Below are 14,831 nucleotides of genomic sequence, written 5' to 3'. Positions count from 1 at the left end.
GCCTTCACAAACTGATAGAAGGAGGAAGAAGAGCCTCTATTCCTTCAAAGTGCGCCTCTAAAGGGGCATGCGTGAAAGTGTTGCCTCAGGTGGCTTCAACCCTTATATACCTTGGAACAAATAGGGAAGGGCATTAATACAGTCTCCAGGCACTACCAGTTCCCCCAGCCCCAGTTGCTATGCTCCATTCATCTATTTCCCCTAAAGGAACAAAGCTCAGTTTCACAAGATGGCCTGCTTAAAACCCTGGTCTTTTTGCTAGCATGCTATCATTTGCAAACAGTTGCGTGCATTTTCCCCATCACTGAGTTTCCATGCCATCCCTGTTGAACGTTTGCCTGCCATGCAGCTGTTGAAGCACAGAGCCTTTGCAAGAGAAAAAACAGTGGCAAACAACTCTATGTAGCCCATCATACAAACGATGAATCTAAATATGTTTTGCACAAAATGTCCTTCAGTCACACAGCTAGGGCCATATGTGAGTCATTCTTCTATGACCCCAATCCCTGTGGGCTGGGGAAATGGCGTAACCAGGTGGACTGCTGATTTCAGGTGAAGGACATACATGATCAGCTTTTTCTTCCTTTTACATGATCACAACATTTCACATGCAGACCTCTACCCCAAGGAATGCCCTCACAGGAAAGCAGATCTCATGTGGTTGTGTCCGATGGGTGATACACAAACATTATGAATTTGGTTCCAATTCATGAATGCTTATGTCTTAATGAGTTAGCCTTTAAGGTGCCATAAGATTCTTTGCTGTGCCTTCTGCAACCAACTGACATGGCTGCCTCTCCAAGAACTATGAAATGTGTTATTCATATAGTGTTGTGTGAAGTCCTTCTCTGCACCATGCCAGTGATACTGGAAATTCATAAGTGTTTCCATTCAATGTTATATAATGAGCCCAGCACCTTTGTTAATAGTTTGAATGTTAATTCATTCATTGGGATGGCTTACCTATTGAGGTGGTCCCAGCAGGCCATTTCTGGTGGTCACAAGTTGATCTTTCAAACTCTGCTGAGCTTCTGTCCTTTGCTCCGAGTGTACCTGTTGACTGGGGTCTACTGTTTGTATGTCAAGGCGGCCATGATGGCAGAGGAGCTGAAGAAAGAGCAAGACACTAGCGCTCACCTGGAGAGAATGAAAAAGAACCTGGATCAGACAGTGAAGGATCTGCAACTTCGGCTGGATGAAGCAGAACAACTTGCTCTGAAAGGAGGGAAGAAGCAGATCCAGAAAATGGAGGCCAGGGTAAACACTGGGGTTGGGAGCTGGTGGCAAGCACCAGAGTTCTCCATAGGTCAGAGGACCCTATATCAGAGTTGCTAAGGAAATTAATGTTTCGCTTGACCTCCTAGATCCGAGAACTAGAGTCTGAACTAGAGGGGGAGCAGAAGCGAGCCACAGAAGCCATTAAAGGTATTCGCAAGTATGAACGGCGAGTCAAAGAGCTGACTTTCCAGGTAAGAGGGAAAGGAAGGAGCCAGTGCTTCCCAATACTTCTTTGACAACTTACGTATCACCTAATCAGGTGCCACTTTTCTAGGGTGAAGAGGACAGGAAGAATGTGATAAGGCTACAGGACTTGGTGGATAAGCTTCAGCTGAAGGTCAAATCCTACAAGAGACAAGCAGAGGAGGCTGTGAGTTATTTGAAAGACACAAGCTTCATTTTTGGTCATTTGGTACAAAATGCATAAGGTCTCAGCTTTGACATCAGAGGTATGACTTAGGGTTTTTGTGTGCTATTGCTTTCTGATTATAGGACCAACAGGCCAACGTCCACCTCTCCAAATTCAGGAAAACGCAACATGAGCTGGAAGAGGCAGAGGAAAGGGCTGATATTGCTGAGTCTCAGGTCAATAAGCTTCGGGCAAAGACCAGGGAAGTTTCTACCACAAAGGTAAGTGCCTCCACAGACCAGATGCCAAATAATTTGTCCCTCCTGAATGATGCAACTGTGTTTTTACAAATCCCTGCTGCAACAGGGATGTATGAAAAGGAATCTGAGCATCCAGCAAGGAGCCATTAAGAATGCTGCACAGAGTGGAAGAAGCAACACACTTAATAGCTCTGGGTTCAAATTCGCTGTGGCTTCAGCATCAGTGAAGCCAATGGAATTAGGCAAGGAGAGAGTGTGGCTTCAGGCTACAGTGTATTGATAAGAGGCTTATTCAGAAAACCAAAGTGCCCCCTTGCTTTTGCAGGAGTTAGTCTTGTAAAACCCCAGTTCAAAGACACAATAAGCCAGGGATAGTCAACATGGTGTCCCCCAGATGTTGTTGAACTACAACTTCCATCAGCCCCAGCAAGCACAGCCATTGGTGAGGGATGATGGGAGTTGTAGTCCACCAATGTGGAGGACACCACATTGGCTAACCCTGATTTAAGCCCTAGTCACCCAAACTTGCACAAATGGTCAGGTCCCACATCCACTAAATCTGCTCCAGAGGGTTGGGAGTCCCTCAGAACAGATTTAGAGGAGAGCCTGGGGAATTGCAAGTAGAAGGAGCTTCCTTTCCTCTTCCATTGATAGAAGCCTTACCATTAGCTGAGTGGCACTGTTGAATTCAAATATATTTGACCTTCATTTATTTAGACCATTTGCACCCCCCTCTTCAGCCAAAGAGGCTTCTTGAGTATTCTTAATCCTTGTTGGAAGCCCAGAGTGGCTGGGGAAACCCAGCCAGATGGGCGGGATACAAATAATAAATTATTATTATTATTATTATTATTATTATTATTATTATTATTAAGTGGCTTACATACAATGAATTTAAACAAGACAGTCTGGTTACAATATAAAAAGTGCTACAGACATGGGAAAAGGAACAGGCAGGGAAGAGGAAAAAAGCAAACTCAGGTGCCAATTGTTCAACAGTTGTTCTTGTGATGACAGTTGGCTGAGAAACAACTCAAGGCCACGAGTGCCTCATGGAGCTGGACTTTGGGAAAGGCAAATGACTTTGCTTCTCATCTTTCCTACTAAGGAAGCCTGATAGAATGTCTTCTATCATTCTGCCACTTGATAAAGAGGAGGCCTGGTGGAGCTGGTTTTTCAGCAGTGCTGATGGCGTGAGCCCTGCTTCCCATTTCTCAAGAAGATAGTGGCTGAAACGGCACATTGTTCTCCTTGCATTTTAACAAGTACTGAGTTTGTTTGTTTTGTTTGTGGCAGGTAATCATAGAAAGTGAAGAGTAAATCTACTGCAGGACAGAAGAAGCTTGGAATGTATGCAAAATGCATATATGTCCCCATGATGTTGCTTGAAATTGTAGTAAGCCTGTGATCTTTCCTCAATAGCCCTAATAGAAAATAAATTTTGCTTTGCTTAAAGACTTGGTGAGTTTTGTTCTTTGTGTTGTAATCTGCAGACATAATAAAAAGTGAAAGTGGTTGCAACGCTGATACCTCAGGAGTTGCTTGGTAGATGCTACTTGCTATATTTCTTCTTTACCTAAGAGGCAGCAGCTAGCCACTGTCTATGAGGACACATCTGGATTATGTCCCTATGGTGTTTGCTTACCAGCCAATGATACCAGTGATACTGCAGTGATCGGCGAGGTTACTTATCTTGCTTCTTACCTATATTCTGGGCAAACAGCTGAAGGCTACAATTTCAGCCAAGCAACAGCCAGAGGTTTTTATGCACAAAAAATACACATGCCTTTCCCGTCATATAAGCAAGAGACTCCATCTCACAGTTCAAGGACACTTCCAGACAGGCAAAAGTGAAGGAAGGAGGGCGAGTTGTGTCGCCTGGGGGAAGGGCGTCTCAAGGGCCAGATAGAAAAGCATGGAGGAACTGCATTTGGGGCCCCAGACTTGAGACTCCCAATCCCTTCCTTCAACATATCACAACTGTTCATTGAAGTGTGACTTCTGGTGGCTGAAAAAGGAAATTGCCAAATGCAGTGTTTGCACACAAGGGCATGGACAATCTGTAGACTGTCAGTATTTTGCAATAGGGGTTCATTTGTATTAGTCACTTTTTTTTATTTAAAAAATGACACTCAAAGCGACTCACAAACACAAACACAAAAAAATTTAATGGAAAGGATAAAAACAAAACAGGATAAATCAGTCTAAAATGCACAAGTAAAATATTGTTAGGGACGCGGGGGGCGCTGTGGGTAAAAGCCTCAGCACCTAGGGCTTGCCGATCGAAAGGTCGGCGGTTCGAATCCCTGCGGCGGGGTGCGCTCCCGTTGCTCGGTCCCAGCGCCTGCCAACCTAGCAGTTCGAAAGCACCCCCGGGTGCAAGTAGATAAATAGGGACCGCTTACTAGAGGGAAGGTAAACGGCATTTCCGTGTGCTGCGCTGGCTCGCCAGATGCAGCTTCGTCACGTTGGCCACGTGACCCGGAAGTGTCTCCGGACAGCGCTGGCCCCCTGCCTCTTAAGTGAGATGGGCGCACAACCCTAGAGTCTGTCAAGACTGGCCCGTACGGGCAGGGGTACCTTTACCTTTAATATATTGTTGCTCACTTATACAGGGTTCAGTTTCCTTGGAATGAGAGACAGTGGAGACTGTGGTGCATTTATAATATATGGTTTATTTACACACATATGTAACCTGAGCATTAACACCCCAAAAGGGTCTTGCTTCTCCCAAAGCCATAGTCTTGTGAACCACCCTGAGATCTTCGGATGAAGGGCAATATACAAGTTTAATAAATAACAACAGTAAGAGAAATCAAGCATTCCAGTTACTCAACTTGCCACTTCCAGTGTCTAGCTTCTTGCTCACATAGCTCAACTCCCAACTCTGATCTTTGTCTTTCTAACTAACAGTGAGTTGAGGGAGGCCCACCCATTTTCAGTCTGGCACAGCACCAGTTCCTTTGTTATCTTAATAGCCCATACCTAGAGGGCCATTATCTCAGCTAGCCTGGCTATTCCAGCAATCGAATCTGTGATGGATCCAGGAATTAGACGAGGGCTCAGGCATACAGCTTACCCTCACAAACTCATAACAATGTATAAAAAACAAGTAAGTGAAGCAATGCAGCACAGCAGGAAACAATCCTGCCTACATAAAAACTTAACATGCATGCAGCTTCACAGCTAGCCCTAGAAAAGGCAGGCCCATGCCATGCCTTCAACACCTCTGAGAAACAGCTCCTTCAGGTGAGGTCAGGTTCTTTTTTTTAAATAGCATGCCCTAAACTTAATGTTGAAATGCACTGGCTTCTATATAGCTCAATTACTCAGAAGAAAATACTTTTTTCTAGGGAACAGATGGGAGGACAAATGTGAATGACTGTCCTCTAGCAACGGCTACAGGCCACATAAAATGTTTTGCAGAAGTTCCCCAACTAGTCATATTGCAAGAAAAGCTTTACTGTTTCTAACACAGAGGCTACTGACAACAGATTGTTAAATTACGAACATACTAGGAACTCTAAACTTTCATCTCCATCCTTCTGTCAAGCTTTCTTACAGCAGTTCAGTTCTTAGTGGTGTGGGAAATCCATTGAAATAGGGCTCCCTCTTCCCAAAGAGGCCATTCTTGTGTCACTTCCATTGCAGCCATAAAGCATGGTGCCCATATAACCAGTACTCCATATCACTATCTCCCACCATGAGTCCCCACATCCTGTCCCCCAGCATAAGGCTGCCCAGAATGTGGAATGAGGGTGTGAAGATTCATAATATGTTTGTCACTATCTAGGCAGTTGGCATGTCACAACAAGTTTCTAACTCCCCAAACCCCATTCTGGTGCTCCCAACCCTTTTGTTAGCAAAGCTGAAGATAGGGCACAGAGCTCAACTCCCCTCTACATCTGTCTGTGGCATTATATCTTCGTAAATCATTAAAACAGTCCTTGTCACTGATGGCTGAACTGTGATAATATGAGAGGAAAACAGTATCACTTAGGGTGGAGCCTCAATGCAGCTTGGAATCTCTGCAGAAATATATGCTGCGAAACAAGAGTCTGAGAGTGAAAGCTGACACACTTGACAAGGTCCAGATGCCATCTCACTTAGGAAGGACATGTGCTTCTTCCAAAGTCTAACTATAGACAGTCTTAGAAGATTCTTGCTGTGGTTACATGCTCACTTAATAAACATGCAAGGCATTCCACAGGGCCGAGATTGCCCACAGTATCCTGTTAAAAAGGACCATGATATCATGGAAGCATTGACAGCTGTACGAGATTTTAAAATGGTGGACCCTATTCATATTCCAGCAGGCTTATTGCTACTTGCACCAATTGAAATTAGGGGTTATTTCAGATGCCACAATTCCCCCCGCCCCTGAGGTTATTGCGTTTTTCAGCCTAATGTAGTCTGCCTGTAAACAGCTTACAGTATTTGCAATAAATGTGAAACAACCATTCCGTCTGAAGTGGGTAGGCATTATTGTCCTAATTTATGGCTTCTTGATACTGCGCAATAAAAAGCAATATTGAGAAGAACAGAATAAAAAATATGGAGTAGGAATAAAGTTGGCAATACTTTTCTGGGTTGGATCATTTGCCATTAATAACTGTATAATAAGGCAAATTGCAGCAGGTGAAGTTTTCCCAGCATGCAGACACAGTAATGGTTCATTTGCTGAAATCCCGCCTGTCATGCAGCTGTAAAAAAGCAATGTAGCTTTCCAAGAAAAAAGGTGGCAACTAATTAGGAACAACTTTGGTTGTGTTGCTCATACAATGTCAGATAGTCAGAACAAACTGCAGTGGACATCAGTAGGATTGTACTGAAATATATCCAAAACATAGATATGCTTGTTTTGCAGTACATGAGAGAATATTGCTTTATAATGGCAGAGAAAGCAAAGGTGTGTTCTAGATAGAGGATGCAGTATTGGCTTGATCAAATAAGACAGTTATTTATATTGTGCAAAGGAATGTATAGGATTCGTTCTGAGTATTTCTATGCCCATGTTACTCCTTGCTATTCAGCTTCTAAATATGAAATGCACCTTGTATTAGTATATGTTACTGGATGTTTTCTTCTTAACTGGGCAAGGGCTGCAGGATATATTACAAATCCCAGCAAAGTTGGCATGGAGACAGGTATCTGTATGCTCAGAACTATTTTGATTAAGGCTCTTGAGAGACAGAAGACTGGATAAGTCAAGTGTGAAACGAGTTACTGTCTTTCATAGCCTCTATCATTTACCATCTCTTTATTGCTATTTCTGTACTAATCATATTCAAAACAGAACAGCTTTAAAATTCACAAACTGCACCCTGAACTAAGCTTGGAAACAAACTGAAAACCAATGAAGTTGTTCCAAAATATGTATCATATGTTTACAGTATTCTCGAAGCTACAAACATGAGTCTGACCAAACTGCGGGAGGCCGTGGAAGACAGGAGTGCCTGGCGTGCTCTGGTCCATGGAGTCACGAAGAGTCAGACATGACTAAACGACTAAACAACAACATGTTTACAATAGCCTATGGTTGATAACTTACAGGCAGCTACGTTTTAAAGCCATTTAAGGTTTCTGGATCATCTTGAGCGACAGCCATGTATGCAACATATTACAGTAAGTCAATCTAGAAATTACAAAGGCAGAAAAGAGGGTAACTAGTTATCATAGGGGTGGGATGTAGCTCAATAGAGCACATGCTCTGCATGTTTAAATTTCCCTAGACTCAATCTCTCATATCTCTAGGTAGGATTGGGGCGGAGGGATCCCATCTGGATTGCTGTTGCCAGTCAGTGTAGACAAAATTGAGCTTAACAGATCAAGGGTTTGACTTGGATGACTACAGACTGTATTTCACAGGAGGGTTTCAAATGCATATCATAAATTTAAGTTTGTATAATCAAAGTGCTCTGCCGCCCTAGCATAACAAATCTACTTTTTAAAAAACCCTGGACTTTTTGCACTTATTATGCCTCCTTCCTATAGCTATTTTTTATTCTTATAGCTTACTTAATATATCCTGCTTTTGCCCCACTTGTTGTTTGAGTTGCTCAGGCAGATTATCTGTTGAGACTTTTTAGCAGTGTGACAGTTAAGTTTTCCCCATCTTTGTAGCTTCATGTGTGGATAGTGTGGTTACATAGTTTAGTCACTAGATGGCACTGGAGTTAGTTGTATCTTGGCTGTGAGAAGCTTCCTTGTCCCGTTTTTGTTGGAGAGACAATAAACTTAAGAGTCTAGTTTCATGACTGGTGCATCCTTTGAGCCAGTAGCCTTCAACTATTTCAGACCTTTCACCCAAATGTGCATTTGGGGACCAGTTTACAGTATTATTATTATTATTATTATTATTATTATTATTATTATTACCTATTTGTATGATGGTAGTGCCACTGTTGCAACCCAACTTAGGAAAAGCCCTTCTGGCAACAAAATGTGCTCCCTGTCACCACTCCACCACCACCTTTTGCCTCCAAACCACCCTCAAAAATCCCACAGAAAACATATAAGCAGGCCTATGTTTAGCTGCTGCAACCACCAGACTGTCAGAGTTCCCTTCAAAGAGAACAGGAGAGGATTATTTCCCAGCTCATCAGAATGGAGGAAAGGACCCATTTGAACGGCTCTGCAGAGCAATACGAAACCTGTGACCCTACATCTAGTCAGGATGCACTTTTTGATTAATAGCTCACCTTCCAGAAGGGCTAGAGACTTTCTTTGGGTTGTTGTTTTTCCCAATGAAAGCTCAGACTCTAGAGCCCCAATTGCACCATGAATAATTGGCCTTGTGGGGGCATCCCTTTCCTAAAGTTCTCTACTCCGTGATGCTTGGTGGTTCTTCCAAGCATTTAACTGAAATATTCACACATGGAAATATGGCAGCAAGTGAGCCATGCCTAGTATGTGTGTACAGCATAAGTGCCAGGGAACACATATAATATGCAAATTGATCTAAAATATGCTGTTCCTAAGCAAGAAAACGCACATAATACAAGATACCATAAATGCCATACCATGCACATAAATGCCATACCATGCACATAATACAAGATACCATAAATTCTACTTGAATTCTTAACAACAACAACAACCCAGGAAAATTGAAGATCAAAGCACTGCCTTCAAGTTTGAATTTTGCTTTATCTCAGATTATTATCCCCCGCACTATGCCTGTGTTTTGCTGACAATGGAAAGGCGGTAGCAGTGCCACTACCAGAAGTGAGACCAGGCACACTGCTATTTATCTTCCTTCCAGACTACATTCAAATGATCAGAAATCACAAAGTTTACTTCTTAATGCCAGTTATGTCCACAACAAAAATCAGAGCAAATGTAAGTCCACAGAATACACAAAGGCAAAAAGGGGCATCTTGTTATATTCTGCATAAGGGGGGAGGGATTTTCTTCCCTCTTACCAGTAGAGGGACACAGAGTCCCTTGAGACACATTAGCTTGTTGCTGACACTCTCTTTGGCAACCTGCCATTTTACCCACACACATTGAACTTGCGCCCAGTATCCCGGCTCCTTCACTGTAAGCAAAAACAAAGCAACAAAAACACTCTTGGGGATGGGATAGGAACACGTTCCATCCTTAATGATTTGATGCATAAACCTTATGCAAAGATACTCATATTGCAGAATTCTAAATGACAGGGTTGCATTGCCAAACCAAGGCGCTTGGAGCCATATAGCAGGATCACTTCAAATGTCACTAATGTGCACTTTAATCCAACACATTCAGAGTAACTTCACATGTGAGCCTCCTTCCAATATCAGATACATGTTATTTAATTCTTTCATGACAACTGCAAACCATTATCATCCTTTTTATGTTTATTTCACAGCGTCTCTAAGCAATTATGCACGTGATCTGATATTCTCATCATCACAACGGTTTGCGGGGACTGTGGGGCCGGGGCCGGGTAGGAAGTCCAGTCCTTGCCGACTCTTGGACATTTCAGCCTATGATAAGATATCACTTGCCATAGATGCAGCTTTGAGGAAACAAGGAGCGCTGAAGAGGTCATCTGACTGCTTCAGTAAATGCCCTTTGTGATGAGGGGAAAGGATAGTATATTTATATATCTATTTCTAAAATGCATATCGTTCAATAAAACAATATTAATAAATATCAGCATAATTAATATTAATGTAATTCCATTAATTAAAAGAAAAGTATCATAGCCATAATGTGCTAACAGCACTGTCTAGGTGTAACTATCAGGGTAGGTTTTCAAACCCTTAGTGTGTGAGTTTCACAACAGGCAGAACATGTAGTTGAGAAGCAATGGCTTCTCAATACATCCAAAGCACACATCTCAAGGATCCTGGGAACTGTGGTTTGTTAAGGATGCTGGGAACTAGAGCTCTGCACTTGATAAACTACAGTTCCCAGGATTCTTTAGGGTGGGGAATGTACTTTAAATGCATGGTGTCTACACTGCCACTGAAAACAACTTCACAATAAACTGAAGCCTAGGGTGACCTTGATGAGCAGTAATACGTGATATCTTAAACCCATCTCCACCTTGCCAATTCCCTCCACCCTCCTTCCACTCTCTCTTTCCCACCATCTTACTGCCGCTGCACGCACCCTTCAGCTCTCCCCTCCGCTACTTCATATTTTGTACTTCAAGTGCCTCTGCCTTCCCCTCCAAACACAAACCCCAAACATGGTTCGTTACAAAAAGTGAATCCTTTCAACCCAAGGAGTTTGAGTTAGTGCAAGCTGAACTGCTTTCAGCACGGTCTAACACATTCTGATGTCAGTCACTGGGTAGCCTTTGTGGAAGGAAACTGGGAAAGTTCAAAATGCTCAAGAGAAGGTGAATGGAAATGGCCCAGTTTGCATGTAGTGCTAGGCCGAACTATGGCTTTGTGCAAACAAGCAAGCGTGCAGGTTTCCGGATGGAATATCATGGCTGTTTTGCTCTTCCTCTGGTCCTGCTGCTGCTACGCTGCTATGAGCTAAGCCATGGTTTGACTTAGCTTTATGTATGAACCCAGGCTTGCAATTTATTCCATCCCCGCAACAAACCACGAATGTCACAGAACAAACCATGGCTACACTTTGTAGTTTGTCTGTAATGAAATAATTATTCAGATGGAACACTAATGCAAACTATGACTTACCTCACAACAGTGCAGTAGTGGCAAGACAGGAGGTGCAATCTTTTCCCTGGGAGCCAGCACGTTTGTTCATGGTATGGCTTGGTGTTACATGTGAATCAGGTGGCAATGAGAGTATGCTGAAACATTCAGGCAGGCAGTTCAACACAGGCAAATTCAAACCTGGAAATAACACATTGATTCTTTTCAGGGTCAGGTAGTGATGCAAATGTTTATTTATTAACCAAATTTGTATACCACTTAATTGTAAATAAACCCTCTAAGCAATTTACAAAGAATCCAATCAAATGACTTCTTCTTCAGAAGCTTATTGGCAATTCAGACGGTCTCCACCATCAGCAGAGATGATGGAGAGATATCCTCTACATATCTTCTTGGGGTCAGTGATTTATGTGAGGTGAAGTGGTTAGATTGGAACCTGGGATCTAATTCCAACTCTGCTGTGAAACTCACTAAGTGATATTGGGACAGCTGCTATCTCTCCCAGCCTAATCTACTTCCTATGGTTAGTCTGATTTCAAAGCAAAATAAAGTGAGAGCCATGTACATTGCCCTGAGCTCTTAAGAGGAAGGGCAGGATACAAAAGGAATAAATAATTACCGAGTGAATTACCCTCAATTTGGTGCTATGAATGCTCCTTCGGTACAAAAGTGAAAATGGCTTAAATAGCTAAACAGCAACGACACTCATAAAATTTTAGGAAACATGCTTTGAGCTAAAGAAATCTCCTCACTTCTGAATCATGTTACAGCAGCCATCTGGGATGCTGCTGTGGTTGGTATATGATCTTCATAGCTCCCCTGAGAATGTTAATCTCCTTAGCTCCTTGGCATGTGATTCTGTTTGAGGCTTTCTTTCTGATTATTTCAAATTGTGGGGGGAAACCCAACCATTTCCTTCATATTGTAAATAGTATTTCCACATGAAAGTCACTTGGGGCTGAATAGTGGGTAGTCTCATATGGTTGTGCATTTGCGTGGAAGAGCTTGCAAATGGATTATCAGGTTCAAGTGAAACATTAAGGAGGGCAGGATGGAAAACAGATTTCATTGCCATACATGGAGGACAGGAGTCGCTCGGCATTGACACCCTATTTCTGTACTCAAGTCTGTCCACCAGCTGGTAAGTGCTGATGCAAAGGTAACTGATCTCAGGAAAAACATGGGTCCCGAATGTCCATAAAGGAACATTACTGGGTGAAGGTTTAAAAATAGAGGCAATCAATGTGATGCACCCAAGGCTGTCCTGAGAGCAGCTCTACTCTTGTAACAGTGCTGACAGAAAAGAGTGACATGGGTTCCAGTTTTCCATGCAAGAAGTGTGCCTGTTAAGATTACCTTATGAAGGAGTGAGTGGATATTCCTTACACTTGAGCAGCAAGTTGCTTCTGTACCTGACCAGCAATAAGTCCTACAGGTGATGTGGGATACCTTTCTGTTTAACTTTTACCACCTCTGTTATTGACGCAAGCCACCTATTTTTGAGGGCTGTAGCCTTTAAACAAAAAGTAGGCAACACACAGCAGCACTGGAGGCTGGACCATTAGGGGAAGAAAGAACTGCTCCACCAACCTAAGGGCTCAGCCATACTTTATTTGCTCTGCATTTCTAGACACAGGTTTATGCTTCAAAACTTCCTGTCTTCTTCTTCTTTGCCTCAGCGATTTCCCCACGAAAACCTACTCTTTCCCTGCAAAAGCCTACTCTTTACCACCAAATTGGAGCAAATGACAATTCACAGAAACCCTGTATTGCTGTTTGTTCTTATTCAACGTTAAAGAGCAGATTTTCCTGGAGAAAGCAGCAGAGTGGGGAAAGCAGTTGGATATGGACTGGGAAAATGCAGACCTCTACCTAAAAAGCTTGGGACAAAAGGTAACAGTGAATGAGTCCTCAGTCTGGTATCATTCAGCCTCTATCTTCCTGCCTTCCTACTTACACCCAGTCCAAGGAGTAGCACTGCCCATCAGCTTCTTCAGTGTCAGTGTTGCCCTTGTAGAATTCAGCAGGGAGCAGGTTGGGGACAAAACTAGAATTGGCGCAGGCTCCAAATACTGTTGGACTTCCAACCTTCTGCCCTACAAGTCCCAATGGGCATCAGCCACAACCGCACTGCAGTGTTCCCTTCCAGCTTCTCACTATGGAACCAGATTTCTTCAAGCTATTACAAGACCAATAACAAAATAGTAAGATCAATTACTTAGCCACTTCTTCTGGTATTGTGATGTAATATGTATAAAACATATGCGGTATAAACTGGTGATAAAAGACACGGCAAAAAATAAAGATAAGAAGGTAGGAAATAATCTAGGGCACAAATTATGTATAAATGCAAGCAGGAGAAAGGGAAGGAAGAACAACTGCAATATAAATGTGATTAAGAAGATCAAAGTGCTTTGGGTTTTTGTGCACAAAGGGCAGGCCAACCAGGAGCAGCTGTAGTATTTAATTCAATAGCGGACATGATCTCTCCTGCAAGAAAAATAGCAACCAGTTCAAAGAACTCAAGGGAAATAAAGAGCAGATGATGGAAAGATAGATCTAGGTCCCGGAAACCTGCATTTGACTGGCATGGCAATGTATGATACACACCTGTCAACTTGTCCAAGATTAAGTCCTCACAATCAACTGAAATTAAGGAAGGAGATGTTTAATCAGATTATCAGAAGAGAGCTAAGAGGTCTTTACTGTTTCAATGAGAAGCAACAGCAATGTGCTCAAGAACTGGTTGCCGCAGCACCACACTGTGCGGGGGCAGATTTTATGCATGCAGTGGTCAAGAAGTGGGGAGAACTCATTGATGCTGATGTTGGCTCAGCATTGCTGAGCCTCTGTAGAGATGTTTGGCAGCCTGCACCACCATCAATAACTATGCCACTGGGATATGCAAACCATTAGAGGCTTCTAGACAAGAACCTCCTAGATGAAGAAACAGTCTGAAAATGTGTAGAGCTTCCTTAAAGCAGGGGTGGCACTTGGACTAATTTCATGCAGGTGAATGGGAAGAAATGGGTGGCAGAGAGAGAGGGGTGGGAGAGAAAGAACGAGACAAAAGGAGCTACTCCATCCATTTATGGCTCAGGCCCATGCATCCTCCGACGGATTCACTCTCAGAATGTGCACTTCCCAGGAGAAAAAAAAAAGGTTCTCCACCCCTACCTCAAAGTTTAGAAACAGGAGCAGCTGTGTGGGGCTTCCTATGGTCTATAGGGTGGTCTGTCCACATGTTTCTGCAATATATCATCTTAAGCACATCCTGTATGCATCTTTTCTTCTCATCTCCATAAATCCCTATACATTATTATTCCCCTTAAACTATCATTGAAGGATGCCCACCCATGAACCCTTGGTTTGGACATTTTTGACTGAATGAGAATTTTCTCACAAATAAAGTGTAAGAAATTTAAAAGGAGGTTGGAGAAAAAAATGGAGAGCACACTCTCCCTCAGGTGTTCTGCCTTATCTCCAAGAATCTAAGAACCATGAAATATGGGTACATCAAAGATTCAAGCATGGGGAAATTCCATTTTTTTATTAATGAGCTGAATCCAGAGACAATGTTTAGGAGCCAAGTCAATCCACCTTTATCCTGAAATGTATATAATTTCATTGTGTACTAAACAGCAGAGATGGAAAACGTCCGATGGCAGTTTTTAGATCACACAGTCTTGCTCTTATTGCACTCCTGTTCTACTTTTTGCTGTGCTTCTGCCTTAAGCCCCTTTCTCCGCTCTCCCCCGACCCCCAGCACGAACTTCTCAGCCTTGTCATATTACTCACCAGCTGTGTAACAGGAACCCTTCA

The 14,831-nt window shown here is 42.8% G+C and overlaps 1 protein-coding gene and 1 long non-coding RNA gene across 7 annotated transcripts in view; one reads left to right on the top strand and one right to left on the bottom strand.

Moving 5' to 3' along the window:
* Positions 1 to 3,342, top strand: part of LOC308470373 (myosin-3) — a 31,149-nt gene extending 27,807 nt beyond the window's left edge. Inside the window, exons 36-40 of the mRNA XM_080993561.1 lie at positions 1,087 to 1,257; positions 1,365 to 1,469; positions 1,553 to 1,648; positions 1,771 to 1,908; positions 3,184 to 3,342. Of these exons, the coding sequence (XP_080849687.1) occupies positions 1,087 to 1,257; positions 1,365 to 1,469; positions 1,553 to 1,648; positions 1,771 to 1,908; positions 3,184 to 3,207 (534 nt within the window). The 3' untranslated portion in view covers positions 3,208 to 3,342. The remainder of the gene's footprint in view (positions 1 to 1,086; positions 1,258 to 1,364; positions 1,470 to 1,552; positions 1,649 to 1,770; positions 1,909 to 3,183) is intronic.
* Positions 1 to 13,185, bottom strand: part of LOC308470671 — a 63,828-nt gene extending 50,643 nt beyond the window's left edge. For all 6 annotated transcript variants that reach the window (XR_013982528.1, XR_013982529.1, XR_013982530.1 and 3 more), the window contains exons 1-4: positions 12,967 to 13,185; positions 11,031 to 11,189; positions 1,523 to 1,623; positions 964 to 1,137 (exon numbers count right to left, since the gene is read on the bottom strand). This is a non-coding gene — a long non-coding RNA (uncharacterized lncRNA). The remainder of the gene's footprint in view (positions 1 to 963; positions 1,138 to 1,522; positions 1,624 to 11,030; positions 11,190 to 12,966) is intronic.
* Between the last annotated feature and the right edge of the window lie 1,646 nt (positions 13,186 to 14,831).

The sequence above is a fragment of the Podarcis pityusensis genome (assembly GCF_964106645.2).
Source record: "Podarcis pityusensis genome assembly, chromosome: 2".
Classification (NCBI taxonomy): Eukaryota; Metazoa; Chordata; class Lepidosauria; order Squamata; family Lacertidae; genus Podarcis; species Podarcis pityusensis.
Note: the sequence above shows the minus strand (reverse complement) of the source record. Positions and strands in the feature narration are given on the sequence as shown.